At 46.4% G+C, this 20,000-nt stretch overlaps 2 protein-coding genes across 5 annotated transcripts in view; both read right to left on the minus strand.

Annotated features, from left to right (window-relative positions):
- Positions 1-970: 970 nt before the first annotated feature.
- Positions 971-5,803, minus strand: rft1 (RFT1 homolog; the record flags this gene model as incomplete). The annotated part of the gene is made up of 10 exons (XM_080548375.1): positions 971-1,494; positions 1,907-2,156; positions 2,433-2,538; positions 2,781-2,925; positions 3,059-3,319; positions 3,569-3,703; positions 4,322-4,613; positions 4,779-4,895; positions 5,251-5,336; positions 5,741-5,803. 10 exons carry the CDS (start codon positions 5,801-5,803, stop codon positions 1,330-1,332), a joined length of 1,620 nt encoding a protein of 539 aa, XP_080404501.1. The 3' UTR covers positions 971-1,329.
- Positions 5,804-7,494: 1,691 nt separating this feature from the next.
- Positions 7,495-20,000, minus strand: part of prkcda (protein kinase C, delta a) — a gene marked incomplete at its 3' end in the record, with an annotated part of 18,460 nt that continues 5,954 nt past the window's right edge. For 2 of the 4 annotated variants that reach the window (XM_080548083.1, XM_080548082.1), the window contains exons 5-17: positions 19,552-19,583; positions 19,128-19,213; positions 15,693-15,822; positions 15,345-15,445; positions 14,431-14,530; positions 14,037-14,167; positions 13,539-13,712; positions 12,183-12,274; positions 9,827-9,889; positions 9,376-9,514; positions 8,842-9,030; positions 7,872-8,000; positions 7,495-7,653 (exon numbers count right to left, since the gene is read on the minus strand). In XM_080548083.1, the coding sequence (XP_080404209.1) occupies positions 7,495-7,653; positions 7,872-8,000; positions 8,842-9,030; positions 9,376-9,514; positions 9,827-9,889; positions 12,183-12,274; positions 13,539-13,712; positions 14,037-14,167; positions 14,431-14,530; positions 15,345-15,445; positions 15,693-15,822; positions 19,128-19,213; positions 19,552-19,583 (1,525 nt within the window). Of the gene's footprint in view, positions 7,654-7,871; positions 8,001-8,841; positions 9,031-9,375; positions 9,515-9,826; positions 9,890-12,182; positions 12,275-13,538; positions 13,713-14,036; positions 14,168-14,424; positions 14,531-15,344; positions 15,446-15,692; positions 15,823-19,127; positions 19,214-19,551; positions 19,584-20,000 lie in introns of all 4 variants that reach the window. The other 2 variants (XM_080548084.1, XM_080548081.1) reach the window with 2 other exon arrangements.

Raw genomic sequence — 20,000 nt, forward strand, 5'->3', positions numbered from 1 at the left:
TCGCATTTAACATTTCAAATCAAATGCAGCAAAAGTGACTTGCCTTTTTTCCCCTCCTCTTTTTTTCTCTCACAAAGATTGGAGGACTTTCCTGGTGGATCAGAGCCCACCCCTCCCAGGGTGGGGACCAGTAAGTAGGTCTGACTGCTCCGTTTCTATGGCAACAACATCGTGAAAAAGCACCAAAGGATGGAGGTGGGATGGCTGGAAACTCCACCAGTAACATCCATGGAATATTTATACCAATCAGAGATGTTCTATATTGAAAGAGGCTTTCTACAATCTCGCCTGGCCATGGTCTTTATTACAGGCAAGAAGTGGCCTTCAACATGATTCACTGTATTTATTTCAGAAGAAGCATCTGTGAACACTATTGTTACATTCATCATTGCCACGGTATTTGACATTGCTATGCAACTATACAACATTTTCCTTCCCCATCATTGTCAGTGCAATAAGGATGGACCGAGCACACAAGCCCCTGCAGAACTACACCACGCTGTAACCATACAGAACAATGCTGAGGACACATTCACAGTATAGGCTACTGGACAAATAACATTGTGACAGTTTGGTCTGAGAGCTTTCCATTACTACATTAACTAAAATATATCAGGATTTTTCATTCATTCATTTGGAATGTGTGAACTCTAATATTTAAGTATAACATTGACCTCATACTCAAATCTGAAAGAAAATAATACAAATAAAACTAGAAAAAGGTCCTTCCACTCCCCAGGAGTCTCAAACTGTATATAAAAATAACAGTTATATAACAATAACAGCTTATTCTTCATACACATACTGTACACCACAGACACACACGCGCACACACACAGACGCGCACACACACACAGACACGCGCACACACACAGACACGCGCACACACACACACACACACACACACACACACACACACACACACACACACACACACACACACACACACACACACACACACACACACACACACACGATTTAGACAGTGAGAAAGTGTTTTAGACTGCTCTGAGACCCAACCCTCCAACACCATGTCAGGTTCACTCAGGACGGCAGTTGTTTCCACATGCAGCTCCAAGCCAGTCTTCTCCATGATGCTTCTCCTTCCGTCCGCGTGTACCCCTCGTTCTGCCCCTGCCGTCATAGCTGGCAGAATGCTACGGGGGTCACCGTTTCACAGACAAAGCTTAAGACTAGTCCAGGATTACGTCACACTTGCGATGGGAAAAAAAATCTCCATTGAGGACGCTTTTTTAGTCTAGGATTAGTCGTAATCTGCGTCCATGAAACCAGCCCTCTGAGTGTTTATCTGCCCACTGATGGGCAGGCTTACGTCTGTTTCTTTGTGTAGCGGGGCACAAGCTGAGTCCAGACAAACTGAACTAGTTGAGTTTCTGTGAGGAGGACGGTGACGAGCACGCCCAGTAGACACCCGGCTCCCACGGCGACATGGACCAGCCGTAGCAACCATCCGCCATCGCAACATAACACACCCTGAAACCAGAGGTTAAAGGCAGCTAGGGTGAGGAGAATATAGAGGAGCATAACACACAGACAACAATAATGATAATGACATAATGCCACTTAGCTGACGCTTTTATCCAAAGCGACTTACAGTATATTGCAGTGAGTGCATACTTTTTTCGTTTTTTTCTGTATATTCAACAGGAATCGAACTGTATCGAACCCTCAACCTAAGTGGTTGTTAGCGCCATGCTCTTACCAAGTGAGCCACAGAGGATCACAACACAGAATGGTATTGTTACACTGTAATCTCTGTCGTTAAAGAGAGGAACCGTTGCTATTGGCTGGCATATAAACCAGTAAGAGAGAGAGAGCGGTGAGTGTGATTGGCTGGCAAAATAAAACCAGCGAGGAGCTAAGAGTGCATGTTATTGGCTCGTACCTCCGACAGGGCGGTGACGGCAGCGCTGAGAGCGAGGACCAGCAGCAGGGCCGGGGAGGGCCGCAGGCCGCGCAGGGGCCTCCACCGGCTGGGCAGGAAGTAGCGGTGGATGTAGAGCAGGCTATGCAGGATGCGGAGGCCCATGTTCAGACAGTTAGCTAGGATGAAGCCGACGCTCCCTGCCCACCACGTCAACAGGTAGGACAGGAGCAGGAAAGAGAGGGACAGAGCCAGCATCACCAGGTTGTATCTGTGGACAGACGGACAGACAGACATATTCATAGATGTCATCACCGATCAATTAATCAGAGAAACTGTTGATCTCAGATACTGTCTAACTGGGTGTTTGTGTGTGTGCGTGTGTGTGTGTGTGTGTGTGTGTGTGTGTGTGCGTGTGTGGGATGATTGATGGATAGATGATTCACTTACTCACTTTGGATAACGGCATCTGCAAAATGCCAAAAATGTAAATGTGCGTGTGTGTGTGTGTGTGTGTGTGTGTGTGTGTGTGTGTGTGTGATCTCACTTGTCAACCTCCTCCTTGCTCATGGCAGCGAATACAAAGCACTCAGTCACTCCATTTATAGCCAACAGAAGTACATAAGAACTGTAGCAGCGCAAGAGGCTGGGCCCTTCAAAACAACACAACAGACAAACATCACTATCAGACATATAAACACACAATTATTACACAACACTTCATCACAACTCAAACGAGTTCCTTTATTTCTATACTGTATGACTGCTGTTTTTCCTTAATCAGAAGTATATTTGCACATACAGGAAATTGACTTGGTGAGGTTGGTGCATAGGAGCAAAAAATAAATAAAACAATAAATGATGTAGGCTGTGCGAGGCTAAGAGGCTAACTCACCTGTTCCACTGCTGAGGAGCGCTCCCCCGTAGATGTCCAGCGCCAGGTGAGAGTAGGCGTATCCAAACACTGAGATGATCAGACCAATCACTAGCACCAGCTTCAGCAGGCGCTCCAGAACCTCTGCTGCTATAGCTACCTCCTCCTGCAGACCAATCAGTGAGGAGAATCAGTACCACAGCATGAATCATCATAAGCCAGGCAAGTTTAGTTCTGATTGGCCATTAAAAAAAAGGTTGTTAATGACATCCTATTGGTCCTCGTCTCAAACACCTGACCTCTTTCTGATTCTTGACGCCCTGCCCCCTCTGCAGCACTTTGGCGAAGAAGACATAGAAGCTCTCCTCGATGGGCAGGAAGATGAAGCGCGCCACCATGGAGCCCAGGTTGTTGACGATGTCGTAGATGCCCTGGTCCCCAAAGCTGAGCACGTTCAGGAAGGTCATGACATAACGCTCGCCCTCCGTAAGGATCTGCTTCAGAAAGGACTGCTTAAAGAAGCTCCACGTCAGTCTGGCCAACGCCCAGTCAATCGCCGGCTACAAACAAATACACAAACACACACACACACACACACACAGAAAAACAACATGTTACACTTATGTAATGACCCAACATAGTATAGAGTGTAGTATAGTATACTATAGTACATAGCGTATTACAGTGGCCTGTAATATAGTCAGTCAGTAAGGAGTCTGTTTGTGTGTGTGTGTGTGTGTGTGTGTGTGTGTGGGTGTGAGAGAGAGAGAGGGGGGTATGGGGTGCAATGTTGTGGTAATAAAGGTTACTTCTCCATCCACTCTGGAGGGCAACAGTTCTCTGATGTGACGCAGGGGGAAGGAATCCCTCTTCGCCTCCCCGGAGCCCAGGTAGCGCAGGAAGTAGACAAAGTAACACAGCACCAGGAAACCTGTGTACACAAGCTGGGAAGCCAAGACAATTGACATTACCAATGTGTGTTATTTCAACTTCAACATATGTATGCTTTTAATACTGTATACAGAGAATCCCACTGAGATTAAACATTCAGGCTCCACCTTAACTTTCCCTCCTTAGACCTCCTCATCCCCTCTACCTCTCCTGTACAGTTTCTCTACTGTAAATACATGTTTTAAAACAACAATAGCATTATGACTGCCCCTGGCCCTGGCCCTGGCATAGATTACTTTTTCTTACGTTCTTATGATGAACTGATGGATAGATGATTCACTTACTTAGACAAATGTATTTGTTGTAAGTCGCTTTGGATAAAGGCGTTTCGTGAGCTTAGAATGATCAGGTTCTATCTCCGTTTAGGGCAGTTCAGAGATATTGAGCGTAAAAGTTTTTACATTCCATTATGTTTTGTGAGATGAAACCTTTGTATTTTATGAATTACTAACTTAAAAATAACAACACACAGGCATTAATAAACACCTAATGGATCAGATTATGTAAAAAACTAAATTTTGACAAAAATGGAGATAGAACCTTATAATTCTAACGTCACGATTTGCTAAATTCCAAAAATGTAAATGTAACATCATCCTCCGACTGCTTACCTGAGCAACGGAGAAGATGTAGAGGCCCCAGTGAGGAGCAGACACCACCAGCACCACCGTCAGGACACACTTAGCAACCATCGCTAGGCTCTCAGCCACCACCTTGAGCCTGACGAACATGTGGGCCTGAGCCAGGACCCAGAGCGGCTCAGCCAGCAGCTCCTGTACCCCGGCCAGGGCGAAGAGCCCCACAGCGGGGCCGTAGTGTGGGATAGTCTGGGGATCGGGGGCCTCCAGCAGCCACAGCCACACACAGACCAACAGGGATGCCCACAGCACACCCAGCGGCAACCTGGGAGATTGAGACACAGCGACACAAACAAACAAACAAACGAACAAACACGTTTTAAAAGTAGGGTGTATAAAGTGTTGATGAAAGTACTGACTGTGTCTGCTCGATTCACACATGACAGTTATGTAATAGTAGCCCCTCCTAATAGTGAACAGTCCCACTCACGTCAGCCATAGCAGGTTGATGATCTTTCTCCAGTTGTGGTCACTCCCACCACTCAGACAGGCCCTCCTGAATGCCTCTCTGGACAAGAAGACCAGCGTGGAGTACAGCAGAGTCAGCCTAAACACACACACACACACACACACACACACACACGCGTGCACACACACACACACACACACACACGCACACACGTACACACGTACACACACACACACACACACAGACAGACACAGACACAGACACAGACACAGACACACACACACACGCACACACGCACACGCACGATTTAGGACAGACCATGTGTTTGGGGGTTAGTTTCTTTTGCAGGAAGGACCTGGGATGGGTTGCTATATTGCAGTCTTTACACCCAGAATGACCAGTGTCCAGCATGCTATTAGGACGAACAGTTTCACTGCAGTGCTCAGCTCAAATGACAGCTGGTGTCAGTGAATACTGATTGAATGAGGCTTACCTGACATTGACCACACCGATCAGCTCTTTGGACACAAAGCGCAGGGTGAATGCATTCAGCAGGAAGGTGAGCACACGGAACATGACCTGAAATATCACCAGCCAGTCAGGACCATGTTAAGTAAGACAATTAGACAAGCATAATAGATACAATGCATAGCCAACATTGTAATATGTAGAAAATGTTCTCTGTCTCTATGTGGAACAGAAAGACTTTGTCATTGTCACAATCAACTCGTGAGCTTAGAATGATAAGGTTCTATCTCCGTTTAGGGCAGTTCAGAGATATTGAGCGTCAAAGTTTTTACATTCCATTATGTTCTGTGAGATGGAACCTTTGTATTTTATGAATTACTAACTCACAAATGTCAACATGTTAAAAATAACACCACACAGGCATTAATAAACACCTAATGGATCAGATTATGTAAAAAACTCAATTTTGACAAAAATGGAGATAGAACCTTATAATTCTAACGTCACGACTTTACCTGGAGCAGGACACTGTATGAGGCGAGAGTGGAGGCATCCTTCAGCACATCTTGGGAACTCATCCTGAAGTCTTATGAGAAGCCCTTTAGATGGCTAGATACCTGCCTACGACCGGGTTTTGCAGTAAACGTTTATGAAGTGAAAATCCGCCTAACTTTAGTGCCATTTAAGTTCCTGTTGGCAGCATGTACAATCACGTCTGCTCTCCAGATTCCAGTCTGTCTGTTAGTACTTGTTCCATTCCACTTCCGTACACACGTATAATCAGGGGCACGTCACTAGATACGTCATCAGACCGGTTTTCAACCATGACACTACTGGCCGCCAGGTGGCGTACTCACCCTATTCTGAAACCAATGTCTGACGGTTATAGCTGACCTCAATGTTGAAACATTGAAAGTTTCATAGAAGGTTAATAGAAAAAAAAGGTTCATAGAAATATCAAGAGAACCTCCTTACAGTATAATAATTAAAACTTCCATTATATTTCATTTAGGAATAGACATTTCATAAATGGGTGCTAAGGAGAATGGAGTAGGAGCTTTGAAATAGCTTATGGTTAGCTTAGGCTGCGTTCGTAAATTCGCTCTGAGAGTGTCGGAGCGCACACTGGGTTCAACGTTATAAAGGGACCAAGTCATTTGGTTGGACAAGAGGCATTCCATGAGTGCCGATCAGATTCCAGAGCGAATTTACCAACGTACCCTTAGTGTCTCTATGTGGATATGGCCATTCTAAAAACACGAGACTCAGTAGGCCTAATGTAAACAGAATAACCAGACTTAGGGAGTTGATGATTTTTTATTAAGATGTAAAAGATGGAGACAGTAAAAAAAGCACATATTTAGCGGACCAATAATATACATGTTACAACAATATACATATAGATCTATATACAGCATCTCAATAGGTCCCATTCGAATCAACACATGTAGGTAGCATCATACATACTATGCACGTCTTTCACACACACCAAAGCTGTCCCCTGTCTGTCGATGAGGGTCACATTGAAAAGCAGGGACACACGTAGTTGCTCTGTCTGGACTTGGTCTTTCTTAACACTACAGTACATGGCACACAACTGTCCAGTCCAACGACTCGAACCACAAACTCTTCATACTCGACCAATAAAGGCCGAACTGGGGGGGAACCCATGCAGTGACTGACCGAAAACGAAGGATTCAGTCAGATCTTGTACACGAGGTTGACTCACATTCAGTGAGGGTTGAGAGTTGTTGGGTTGTTGGTCTTTGGACATGCAGACGACTCACTCACTCACTCACTCGCTCACTCACTCACTCACTCACACACACCATCCCTCCCCCTGCGTTGACATTCCCCCGCCACAGCCCCCCGCCACCCTAACACAGTAACAAGGCCTGAGAGGCCCACAAACAACCTGGCATGCAGACAAAACAATGACACCTATCTGTACAGAGGCCCATTCCTGTAAGTTTTTTTACTCATATAATTTCTTAAGTACCCGAGTCGGACTGTTTTGTGCTTTTATATGACAGCCACACAAATACTAGAGCATGGAACAGCGTCTCTGATTGCAGGTTTGATCACATGACAGCGGACACCTTGACAAACCTTGATCCTAAAACAGTAGTAATGTAAACCCTGGTTTCGCTCTCTTTTTATTTTCTCTCTCTCTCTCTCTCCCCCCCACTCCTCCTCCTCCTCCTCTGAACCCAGTGACCGTGTCGTGGCGCCCGGCTGGGGGAGGCTGGCAGAGAGGCCTGCCGCCGCGTCACTTTTCCAGGAGGTGCTCCATGGCAGGGTTGATGAAGGAGAAGCCGTCGAAGGCCGCCTGGTCCATGGAGTCGATGAAGTTCTTGTCGCTGTGAGAGAGGCGGGGCTTCTCGCTGAGGAACTCACGGTCAAAGTTGCTGCAGTCGTTGGGGGCTTTCTGTGATGGACAGACAAGAGGCAGTTCTAGTTTATTTGTATTCATATTTTTTCAACTGCAATGTCCACACTTTTTTCTATTCCCGTTTTAAGTTATCTTTATCTACCTGTATACTACACATTTACACAGCTCTATTTAATGTTTCTTTATTCTAGTAAAACAATTTTTTTTCTTCTATTGAACATTAAGCAGCCGAATGACTTCTGTCTAGACCGTACCACTTTGGGTTTCCAGGGGGGTTCCACTTCTCTGTTCTCCAAGGCCGTCCAGTTGATAGTCTTGAAGAAGGGGTGTGTGCGGATATTACCCACAATGCCTAGCCTGCGAGTGGGGTCTCTTTCAAACATCTGCAGGGGTATAGCAGATAAACGCAATGAGTGAGGGATGAACACAAACACACAGGCAGATAGAAAAAAGTCTAGATTAGATATCAGTACTGATAGTGATTACTCTGTAGCTCAGGGGAGACTGGTGGAGGTAGAGATCGAAGGACGGGCTCATTGGAATGCATAGAATCCAACAATATCATTCCTCATTCTGTGCCAGTATTACAATGAGCCAGTCCTCTGATTTCTACCTCCACCAGCCTTGCACAAACCTAACCTTTTTCTTCTTAAATATGTTTTTAGGGCATTTCTGCTTTATTGGGATAGACAGAGACAGTAGAGATTGACAGGAAGGATGAGTGAGAGAGAGAAGAGGGATGACATGGATAGGTCGATGGCCAGAATCAAAACAGGGACCCTGCAATTACATGGCAGTCCTTAGTGAGCTACGCCACCCAGGCACCCCGGCACAAACCTAACTTGACATAACCTAAAGGGGGTACAGTCACAGGGGGGTACAGTCACAGGGGGGTACAGTCACAGGGGGGTACAGTCACAGGGGGTACAGTCACATGGGGTACAGTCACAGGGGGTACAGTCACAGGGGGGTACAGTCACAGGGGGTACAGTCACAGGGGGTACAGTCACAGGGGGTACAGTCACATGGGGTACAGTCACAGGGGGGTACAGTCACAGGGGGGTACAGTCACAGGGGGGTACAGTCACAGGGGGTACAGTCACAGGGGGTACAGACACAGGGGGTACAGTCACAGGGGGGTACAGTCACAGGGGGTACAGTCACAGGGGGGTACAGTCACAGGGGGTACAGTCACAGGGGGGTACAGACACAAGGGGTACAGACCTTCTCCATCAGGTCCTTGGCCTCCTTGGTGATCCAGCGGGGGAAGTGGGCCGTGTCCGTGCGGATGGACTCAAACAGCTCGTCCTCGTCGTCACCGTGGAAGGGGGACTGGCCAATCAGCATCTCGTACAGCAGCACCCCGAACGACCACCAGTCCACAGAGAAGGAGTACACCTGTCCTAGCAGGATCTGGAACAGGTGACATCGTCACACACAGACTCAGTTAGTGACATCACCACACGCATACAGGCCACATTTTTCCAAGAGGACACATGGACTTTTGTAGTGGTGGCCTAGTCGATAGTGAGTTGGACCGATGATCAGAAAGTCATGTTCATATCCCTACCTGGGAACACCACCACACCACTAGTGTGCCCTTGACTAAGGCACTTAGCCCTGAGTTACTCCAGGGAGACTGTCCCTGTAATCTCTAATTATAAATTGCTTTGGATAAAAAAAACATCTGCTAAATGCTAAGAATTTAAAATGTAATACTGCAAGACATTGGACCCTGGTGTCTGTGTGGTTCCATACCTCCGGGGCGATGTAGTCTGGAGTCCCACAGAACGTAGTGGCCCGGTTCTCTCCAAACACGTTCTCCTTACACATGCCGAAGTCTGCGATCTTGATATGTCCGTCATGGTCCAACATCACATTATCCAACTTCAGATCTCTGAGGGAAGAAAGGCAAGAGAAAGCCATTAAATGCCATTCAGCTGACACTTTCATCCAGAATGACTTACATTGCAGTGAGTGCATACATTTTCCAGTATATTATGGTCCCAGCGGGAATCGAACCTACAACATAAGCTTTGTTTATACTATGGCGCAATGCTCTGCCACCTGCGCCACAGAGGACCACAGGAGGACAGAGATGATGACTAGAGTTGTCACGGTCTTACGCTGACAGAACAAATAGTACACAGATGTTTATTGTCCCAGTGTTTAGTGTGGCATGCCAGGTGCAGGGGGTGCGATGGTTTACCTGTAGATGATCCCTTTGGAGTGCAGGAACTGAAGCCCGCAAACGATCTCAGCAGAGTAGAACCTTGAGCGAGAGAGAGAGAGAGAAACGTCACTACCTGTCTGAAGACCTTGCTGATGGAAGGGTGTACCTATCGAGTCGGGAGCTGAACAGTAGATAGTCGGGCTAGTCTGTTCAGTCCACGGCTGAATTATTGAGGAGGACATTTGTATAGTGTGGTATTGAGAGCGGGCAGGTGAACAATGCCCTCATACTCTGTAACCTGAGAGCAGCACTTTGGCCTCCAGCCATGCCGAGGGATTACAGTCTATCTCTGACTAGATCCTCTTTTCATCTCTGTGAGGAGGAACAGATTGGGCCTTGGCAGGCAGTGAAGCAGGCAGCACTATTTAGGCCTGGAACGGTAGAGGTACCGGAGCTGGTGATTGATTTTGTGATTGACAGGAAGTGGGCTTTGTCCTCTCTGACTTTCGTACTCACTTACAGTATGATCTCTCTCACACACACACACACACACACACACACATACACACACACAAGCACGCGCACACACCCACACACACACACACACACACACACACACACCTCAACAATTTATGTCAACTAATTCAGAGGAGCCATTAAGGAGTCCAATCAAAACACAGATAGTGAGCTAATAGGTTATTAAGGGGGTGTAAATGGCCTCTATTGTTCAGTGTGAAAGAATGGTGCATTTAGGGTTTGGCCGCCTGTCTCTGTGGCACTGGGTTAAGAGATGAACAGGCCCTCTGATAGTGGGTTGTGCCCTCTGATAGTGGGTTGGATAGTGGGTTGTGCTCTCTGATAGTGAGACCCAGCAGACCCAGCAGTCCAGACTCTGACCAGGGAAAAATATGAAACTAGGAAACCCAAGAGACTTTCCACTCTTCACTGCCAGCTTGTGCAGGGGAATACACACATAATGTACTGCACTGTACACACACACACACACATACACACATGGATGACCATGCACATGGGTACACGGATGGCCATGCGCACACACACACTCGCGCACACGCACACTCGCACGCGCGCGCGCACACACACACACACACACGGATGCCCATGCACATGGGTACACGGATGGCCATGCGCACTCACACACTTAATGAATGATACTAAGAGAGAGAAGGAGGGAGTCCCACTATATACCCTCCCTCCCTCCCTCCCTCTCTCATTCTCTCTCTCCATCTCTCCCTCAGGAGTAAGTGTAATAGCTGTGGGGACGGTGGGAGGCTGCCCAGGCTGGGTCGGGTGTCCCTGTCTGGCATCGGTGTAGAAGTGAACGTCTGCTGCTGTCACCTGACCTGTCTCTGGGCTCCGAGGGGAAGCAGGCTCCTAACAGCTCCTAACACCAGCCAGGCTCCTAACAGCTCCTAACAACCAGCCAGCTTAACACTCCGTCATTCACAAGGGCTCAGCGGTAACACCACTGTCTCTGTCTCTGTTCTGCTTTTTGACTTCTATCGAAATGTATTTTAGTCGTTTTATTGTAACTATGTGAAATCTAACCCTAACCCTTACACGAGCGTAAGAGAGTAAAATTGTTAGGCTTCGGGTTCCTGACATCGCAGCACTCACAAGACAATAAGGCAATTGGCATAATTCAAGATGAAAGTGACAATGGTAATCTATACTCTTTCTTCTCTGAATAAAAAAATAAATAAAAAAGAGGAAATTAGTCTTGAGTCTGAGGAGATCCCTGCAGAGTGATGGATGGACATCAGGCGTAAACACAGATACAGACCCAAACACTGCACACTCAACACGGCTGATCTTTCCTTACATGGCCCGTAACCAATGCAGTTGCAGTGGCAGACCCACAATTCACTGTTGCCTTATAACACACACACACACTCACTCACACACACACACACACACACACACACACACACACACACACACACATACACAATCACACATAATATTTATGGGTGTCTGGTTTCTGTCAGAGTATTGCTGGTGTATATGCAGCTGTGTGTGTACGTGTGTGTGTGTGATTAACGGTGACAGGAGTGATGTGTGTTTATACATGTGTGTGTGTGTCTGTGTGTGTGTGTGTGTGTGTGTGTGTGTGTGTGTGTGTGTGTGTACCCTTAGAGTAGATACTCCTTTACAGTAATGCTATTGTATCTGTTAACTCACATTTGTAAAAACATCCTCTGTGTTAATATTATATTGTATATATTGTATATTATATATGTACAGTCACAAACGTAAATGAATGTCTCTCAATGAACTGATTGCACTGATAGTGTTTATGTCCTTAATGCACTTTTGTATTTATGTGGACATAAATAAAGCGTTTAAAATGTGTGTGAGCGGCAGTACTCACGTGGCTCTGCACAGTTCGAAGCGGCCCTTCTCTTGTATGTGGAACATCAGGTCTCCGCCGTTCAGGTACTCCATCACGAAGAACAGATGCTCCTGTGGATCGGACCTTTCACAGTCAGCCAACACGGCGCACGCAGTACAGTACCGGTGTTTCCCCATTAATTACGTACCTAGACTGTGGCGCCACAGACTCATTTGTCCCGTCACAGTTTCATAAGAAATTGATAATATTCTCATAATAACATAAAATAATAATAATAATAATAATAATAATAATAATAGTAATAATAATAGTAATAATAATAATAGTAATAATAATAATAATAATAGTAATAATAATAGTAATAATAATAATAATAGTAATAATAATAGTAATAATAATAATAATGCATTTTATTTGTATTGCACTTTTCATTCAAAAGAATCTCTAACATCCTAAAAGATGTCTAGCATTGTGATTTGCGCCGTTGCTTCAGAAAAACGTCTCTCACTCCCACCCCGCTGCTGTCAGCTTGCACGCTCACACACGTTAGACTACTTCTATATGTCAGCGCTGCTCGCTCTGTTGAGGGAAAGTCCCCCCCCCCCTCCCCCTCCCCCTCGACGGAAATGTTCATGTTGGTCCACCCACCACACTCTCACAAAGGCCTGTGGGAAACGTTGACAGCATAGCGGCTACCCTGGTCAATTAGATGTCTGTTTCCAGTGGTGTAGTCTAGTTTTTTCTAGTGGGTATACTGTGATTTTTCCCTCCCAGCCAGCCTCATATTCTTCATTTCGGAAAGTGCCATAAAAATAAATCTGCGCTCCCTGTCTAGCGTTATATATATCTAACATTTCACATCACGTAGACTTCCACCACAGACAGACACAGATAGCCTAGAGCCAAAAGCCTGGGCTGACTCACTTACCTGGGCTTAGAAACATAACAAGGCTCAGTTGGTAGAGCACGGTGCTAGCAAACGTTACGGTCGACTATACAAAACATGTATGTGTTACGGTACATGTGGGAATACGGTACATGTGGGAAAACTAGGGTTAGGGTTAGGTGCTACGTCGACTTGGTACATGCTGGCATGTCTAACCCTAACCCTAACCTTAACCGTAACCCTAACCCTACCCCGAACCCTAACCTTAACCCTAGCACCCTAGCACCTAACCCTAACCCTAGTTTTCCCACATGTACCGTATTCCCACATGTACCGTAACATATGCACTCACTGTACTGTAAGTCGCTTTGGATGCAAATGTCAGCTAAATGGCATATATACAGTACTAGAAAGAAGGAGCCATGTTGTCTAGGGGACAGCGTGTGTGTGTGTGTGTAGGGGAGAGAGAGAGAGGGAGGGAGGGTTACCTTGGTCTGGAAGGTGGAGTAGAGGTGTGTGAGGAAGGGGTTGTCCCAGGCCAGGGCCAGGACCCTCTTCTCTACCATGGTACACTCCACATCATCGTCCATCAGGACCACGTCCTTCTTCAGAGCTTTCACTGCAAAGAACTCCCCGCGACCTTTCAACTCGGCCAGGAGAACCTGGGGAGAGAGCAGCAGGGGGTGGGGAAGAGGGCGAAGGAGAGGAATGTATAATGAGAGGAGGAAAGGAGAGAATGGAATAGAAGAGAAGAGACAAAATAGAGAAGAATAAAGAGGAAAGGAGAAGAGAGGAGAGGAGAAGAGAAGAGAAGAGAAGAGAAGAAAAGAGAAGAGAAGAGAAGAGAAGAGGTAACATGATTAGAAACTCATAAGAAACTCTAAGCTGTCATGAGCCTGTGTTGTGTCTGTACCGGGGGGGGGGGGGGGGGGGTCCGAGAGGGTCTGTTGTTCACTGTTACCATGGTAACGGTTTGTCTACTGTACCTTGCCAAAGCTGCCCTTGCCCAGAACCTTCTGGAAGACGAAGTCCTCCACGTTGATGCGGGTCAGGTGGGTGAGGCGAGCCGGAGGTTGCGGGCTGGACCCCTCCCACAGCCTGCCATAGGGGGCGCCATCTGGACCGCAGACAGTCAGTTATTAGTGGTCGTTGTTGTTGTTGTTGCCATCATCATCATCATCATCATCATCATCATCATCAAACCATTACAACTGACGTGTGATGTACTATGTGTGATGTACTATTGAACATAACATGAAGACACAACACGCACACATTGCACACATACAGACGCACACACACAGACGCACGCACACGCACAGACGCGCACACACACACACACACACAGACACACACACACACACACACACACACACTGACCAGTGACATCCAGACCAGTGGTACTGTTCCTAGAAACCTCCTCGTAGACGCCAATATCAGGCAGGTTTGGTAGGTTTGGGTCCGAGCGCCGGGTGGACTTCTGAGAAGCGGACAGAGGGAGAGAGGAACAGTTAGGGAGGACACACAGATGTGCAGTGTTGGTACACTTCAAACCAAGTAGCGGAGAAACAAGTGCAGTGGGGGTGCTCTGTGGCTCAGTCGGTAGAGCACCGCGCTAACGACGCTTAGCTTGTGGTTGTTGTGGGTTCGATTCCCGCTGGGACCATATATACTGAAATGTATGCACTCACTGCAATGTAAGTCGCTTTGGATAAAAGCGTCAGTTAAAATGGCATATATGTGGGGGTGCAGTGGGGGGGTTGACTTGTGCGTTTCCCTGGGACTCTGATTGCTTGTGGGAAATAGCTATTTAACATCCTCTGGGTCTTTGCCCCGAGGCCACGGTACCGTTTCCCCCGACATCTACCTACCGTTGTTCAGAACAGATGCCAGAGGAGACGCTCAGTTTCAGTACAGTAAGACATAGTAGTAGTCATAACTTGATAGTTACTAGATAGATTAATATAGTCATTTTAGTTTACCACATGATATCATTGGAGTGTCTCAGGGAGCACAGTTTTGGAGTGTAGCGTTGGGACAGAGGAACGTTCAGTGAGAGAGAGAGAGTATTACTGTTGGTGGATCTAGATTAAGAACCACAACAAGCCAGTCTTCATGTCCTTAAACACACCAGGGCAAGCAGCTCACGTTCCCATACAGATACAGGTAGATCTGGGTCAAGTGACACTGACACACAGATGTCTTTCACCACTGTCACACACACACACACACACGCACGCAGGTACACAGTCACGCACACACACAGCGCAAAGACACATACTACAGGAACTCACCTGGCTGACTTGTGTAAGTGCTTCAGCTAGTAGTTTCTGATTGATACCGCACAGGTTGGCCACTTTATCCTGACATTTATGATGGACGTTCATGGCACAATCTAAGAAGAGAAAACTGAGTTAAAGACACAGAAACACAGCACACACACACAGAAACACAGCACACACACACACACACACACACACACACAGAGACACACACACAGACACAGACACACATACACACTCATACTCACACACACACACACACACACACACGCACGCGCACGCACGCACACACGCACACACACATACACACACACACGCACACACACACACACACACACACACACACACAGGATTACCTACCCTCACACTTGAGGCCCTGTTTGACGAGGCCCCAGAGCAGACTGCCACAGTGGTCACAGAAGGTGGGGCTCATGAAGTTGTGGTTCTTGAAGCGGTGCGGCATGTCGATGTTGAAGCGTTCCTTCTGGAACTGCGGAGGAGGAGGACACACACTCAGACCCAGCGGTGCCATCAGAACCCCCCTGGTCCTGGGCCACCTCACAGCCCTGCGCACCTGCCTCATCTCTCTCTCTCTCTCTTCCTCTCTTTCTCTCTCTTCCTCTCTTTCTCTCTCTCTCTCTCTCTCTCTCTCTCGTCCTGTTCCTTCTTTTCCCTTGTCTGTAATGTCAGTAGGGTCCACAGACTGACAAGACACAATATCTCTCTTTGTCTCTTCTCCTGCTGTCTCTCTCTCTCTCTCTCTCTCTCTCTCTCTCTCTCTCTCTCTCTCTCTCTCTCTGTCTCTCTCTCTGTCTCTCTCTCTCTCTCTCTCTCTGGCTTCTTATAAGACACTCTGACTGTCAGTCAGAACACACCCATTCTCACCTACCCACCCTCAAATCATCTGTGCTCCCCACCCCGTTTCATCCCGGTGTGTGTGTGTGTGTGTGGTTGGAGATGCCAACACTTTTGCAAGTAAAGTAATCCTTTGATCCCGGCCTCTATTGATTGAAACATTGACTATTGATAAGCACCGGAGATTGTCACCTGCACCTTCAGTTCCTGTTCTGATTGATGACTGACTGACCCTCTAACACAGCTAATGATATCACAGCCATTGTTCACATTGTGAAAGGAGACTCTCACGAGTTTAATCAATAAGATAAGATTCAACTTGCTTAATGACTTTTGTCTTTGAAACTGAGACAACAAAATGTTGTTTTCGTAGATCCACCCCCCCCCCAGGGAGAACAGAGCACAGGGTCAGGTGCCCCTGGAGTAGTTAGGGCACAACGGCAATGCACTTTAGATATGATGCCGGCAACCCTCCAGTCACCAGCTCACATCCGACTCCCTCCTGGGGGTTGGGGATTGAACCAGTGACCTACCGGATTGCAGGCCGGCCTGCCTAACCCTGAGGTAACCTGCCGCCCACAATCAATGGAACAGACAGTAACACACAGACCCGTAAACAGGATGAGAAGACTATTGGTGAAAAAGAAGATAGTGGCGGCAGGTAGCCTAGAGGTTAGAGAGGCCGGCTAGCAATCAGAAGGTCGCTGGTCTGATCCCCGCCTCAGGAGGGGGCTGCATGTGAGATGGTGACTGGAGGGTTGCAGGTGCCTGCCATTGTGCCCTTGAGCAAAGGACTTAACCCCTAATTGCTCCAGGGGTGCTGACCAGGGTTCGAGTTATGTGGGAGCCAATGGGAGCTGAGCTCCCATAAGGAAGGTCTGAGCTCCCATGAAAGCAGTAAAATCATACATCTGTGGGGGTCGCTAATAATACATTACCACAACCATTATTTGATCAAAAATGTCAATGTAATGAGGATTATTTATATTTATTTATATGATAAATATTCTAAAATAAACACGTTTTCCAAAAGAACTACGCGCACCAGCATTAATCTCCTGTGAATGACAGTATGCCTTTGACTGCCTGCACTTTACCACCAAGACACTATGGGGCGCAGTAGAATATTGTGCAACAGAAGAATATGATCGTTGAGAGCTTGCGAACTTGAAAACATGATTATTGAGAAGAAAACATTCAGTAGATAGCTATCATGCCGCCCCAAAAAAGGCCACTGCTGCCGACCGAGTCGACAAGCCTGGAAAGTTTCGGGTTTTCAACCAAGAAACCAAACTTGAATTGAGCTGCACCTGTTATGACACCCAACGTTGAAACTGTTGAAATAGCAGAGCTCAAACAAAAGCAAGTGCTTCCGAAGAAAGTAGCAGAACTCACCTCCAGTATGTATAAGGAGACGGCTAGTTCGTTCAGGGCAGCCTATACTGTCGCTAAAGAAAGGATGCCTTATACAAAACTGAATCCAATTATGAAACTTAATGAGATGAATGGCGCGACAGTTGGCCCCTGCTCACCGATCCGATCATTCATGTGCCCAGATTGTAGAGCACATTGCACAAGATCTTACCTCACAGATGAGGACAGTGGGCGAGTCTTGGTCTGGTTGACCTAGGTCTGGGTTTCCCACAGGGTGGGTCAGGACACAAGCCTCAGTCACTGCCAGATCCTCCACGGTCAGGACCTCATCAGTGATAACAGGGGCCTCCTCAGAGCCCCAGATCCTCTTATACATGTAGTATGAACCAGCAGCGGCTGCCACCAGGCCAGCCGCCACAACAAATTCGCGTCTTCTCAGCTGGTTTAGAACACAATTCATCTTTTACTTAATCATCTCTTGTCTCTTGTTAGCTTCTTGTTACATCTCCAACTGAAGTGAAACACTGTCTGAAACTGCTTTGCTGTCTCCCTCTGTTTTACTATAGAATGATGTGACATCACTGATATGTCACCTTTTATGATGTCACAATTAGTAGGGTCCAAAACCAAAATTCCGTGACCACTCTCTGGCTAACATGTTTTGATTATTTATTTGACTTCTAGGGACCTTTTATGAAAAATTTAGCCTCCAGGTCCCTCCCAAAAATCCTGTTTTTTTTTGCCAGAGGGCCAAATCCAAAATACCTGTAACCTTTAAGGCAGGTGAATAGGGTAAAAAAAAATAACTACCGTAATAGCCATCACCATGAAACTTCCCCAGTTAATCACTTACATTAAGACAATTATTTTTTGTATTACAAGTTTTCTGAAATTGTATGTTTAAATATGCAAATGAGGTGTTACCTAATTAAATATGCGGTAATTTGCATAACATTCAAGAACTTAAATCTGAACATTGGATAAAGCTGGTATGTTCAGGGCAGCCTTAATGAGATGAATGGCGCGACAGTCGGCCCTACTCACCGATCAGATTGTAGAGCACATTGCACAATAGATGAAAAACAAATTCATTTCTAATGTCAAATCACTTGATTCTCGTAGTAGCATAACATTAGATGAAAGCACAATTCATGGACGAGCATGCATGATTATTTATGTCAGATGCGATGTCACTGGAAATGGAGATGTGGACAATGTGTCGTGCTAACAGGGAAAGTGAATGGACTGTATAGCAAAAACAACAACATTATTGGCCGAGATACCCGTGACTATCGCTTATAGCTGTTGTTTCATGTGGTGCTGTTGATGTGGTGAAATGAGTAGCCTATGGCTAATTACAACTCGTAAGTCCCATCGCTGTGTGGGCATGACTCGCGCGCGTGCATGAGAACATTTCGCACTGTTATTTTGGAGACCCCCACAAAGCTCAGCTTATAACTCGAACCCTGGTGCTGACCATGGCTGAAAAAAAGTATTTTGTTGTACTCGTTGTTGGTTGTTGCAATGACAAGAAGGTTGAATCTAATCTAATCTAGTACCACTTACCACGGTGTCGCGGCTGTTTGCGGCCGTGCCCGTACACCTGCCGATGATTTTGTCGATGCATTTCTTGTGGATAGCCGCATTGCATTCTGGGAGATGGAAGGGAAAGGAAATACAATTTATTCTACACCTTGTTGGGTAGATGCCAAGAAGTGGTATTCTTGGGACGACCCTACCCATAACCCTTAACCTTTAACCCCAGTGTTAACCCTTCCCTAACCATAATTAACTTCAATTGTGTGATGTCAGAATTGTGTTGTCCTGAGGATGTCACATGGCATTTACCCACCTTGATGTTTGACAGCAGATGTCAATGTGTGTATTCAAGATGTGGGTCTACTGACGTTTCTGTGTGGTGTGTGTACTGTGTATACAGCAGGGTATTCATATTTCAGATGTTCAAATGTTCAGTTATTTGTACACTTACGTCTGCATTTGTAACCTTGCTTGTTCAGGCCCCTGTAGGAGACAAATGAGAAGTTAATTCCCTGAGGAGGGTCAGTCTACTTTTGATCAAGAGCTGCTAACAATGATGAGCTGAGAGAAGTTAGAATGGGTCTCTGATTGACGTGTCTGTTGTGATAATGAACTGAATTGGTGGTGTTAATGTTGGTGGTGTTAATGTGGGTGGTGTTAATGTGGGTGGTGTTAATGGGTCAGTATTTCTTCTCTATGGCAACTTCACTGTCTTCTGGAGAGCAGGACTTTGAGAGACAAAGGCTTATACATGCTCACACACACACACACACACACACACACACACACACACACACACCTGCCAGACAAGCAGAAACTACAGTAATGCAGTATTTTAATATAAAGTATTAACCCAAATTGGATGACAGAGGAGACTGCAGAATCTGTGCTGACTTTGCA

Source organism: Nansenia antarctica (genome assembly GCF_963989245.1).
Source record: "Nansenia antarctica genome assembly, chromosome: 18".
Classification (NCBI taxonomy): Eukaryota; Metazoa; Chordata; class Actinopteri; order Argentiniformes; family Microstomatidae; genus Nansenia; species Nansenia antarctica.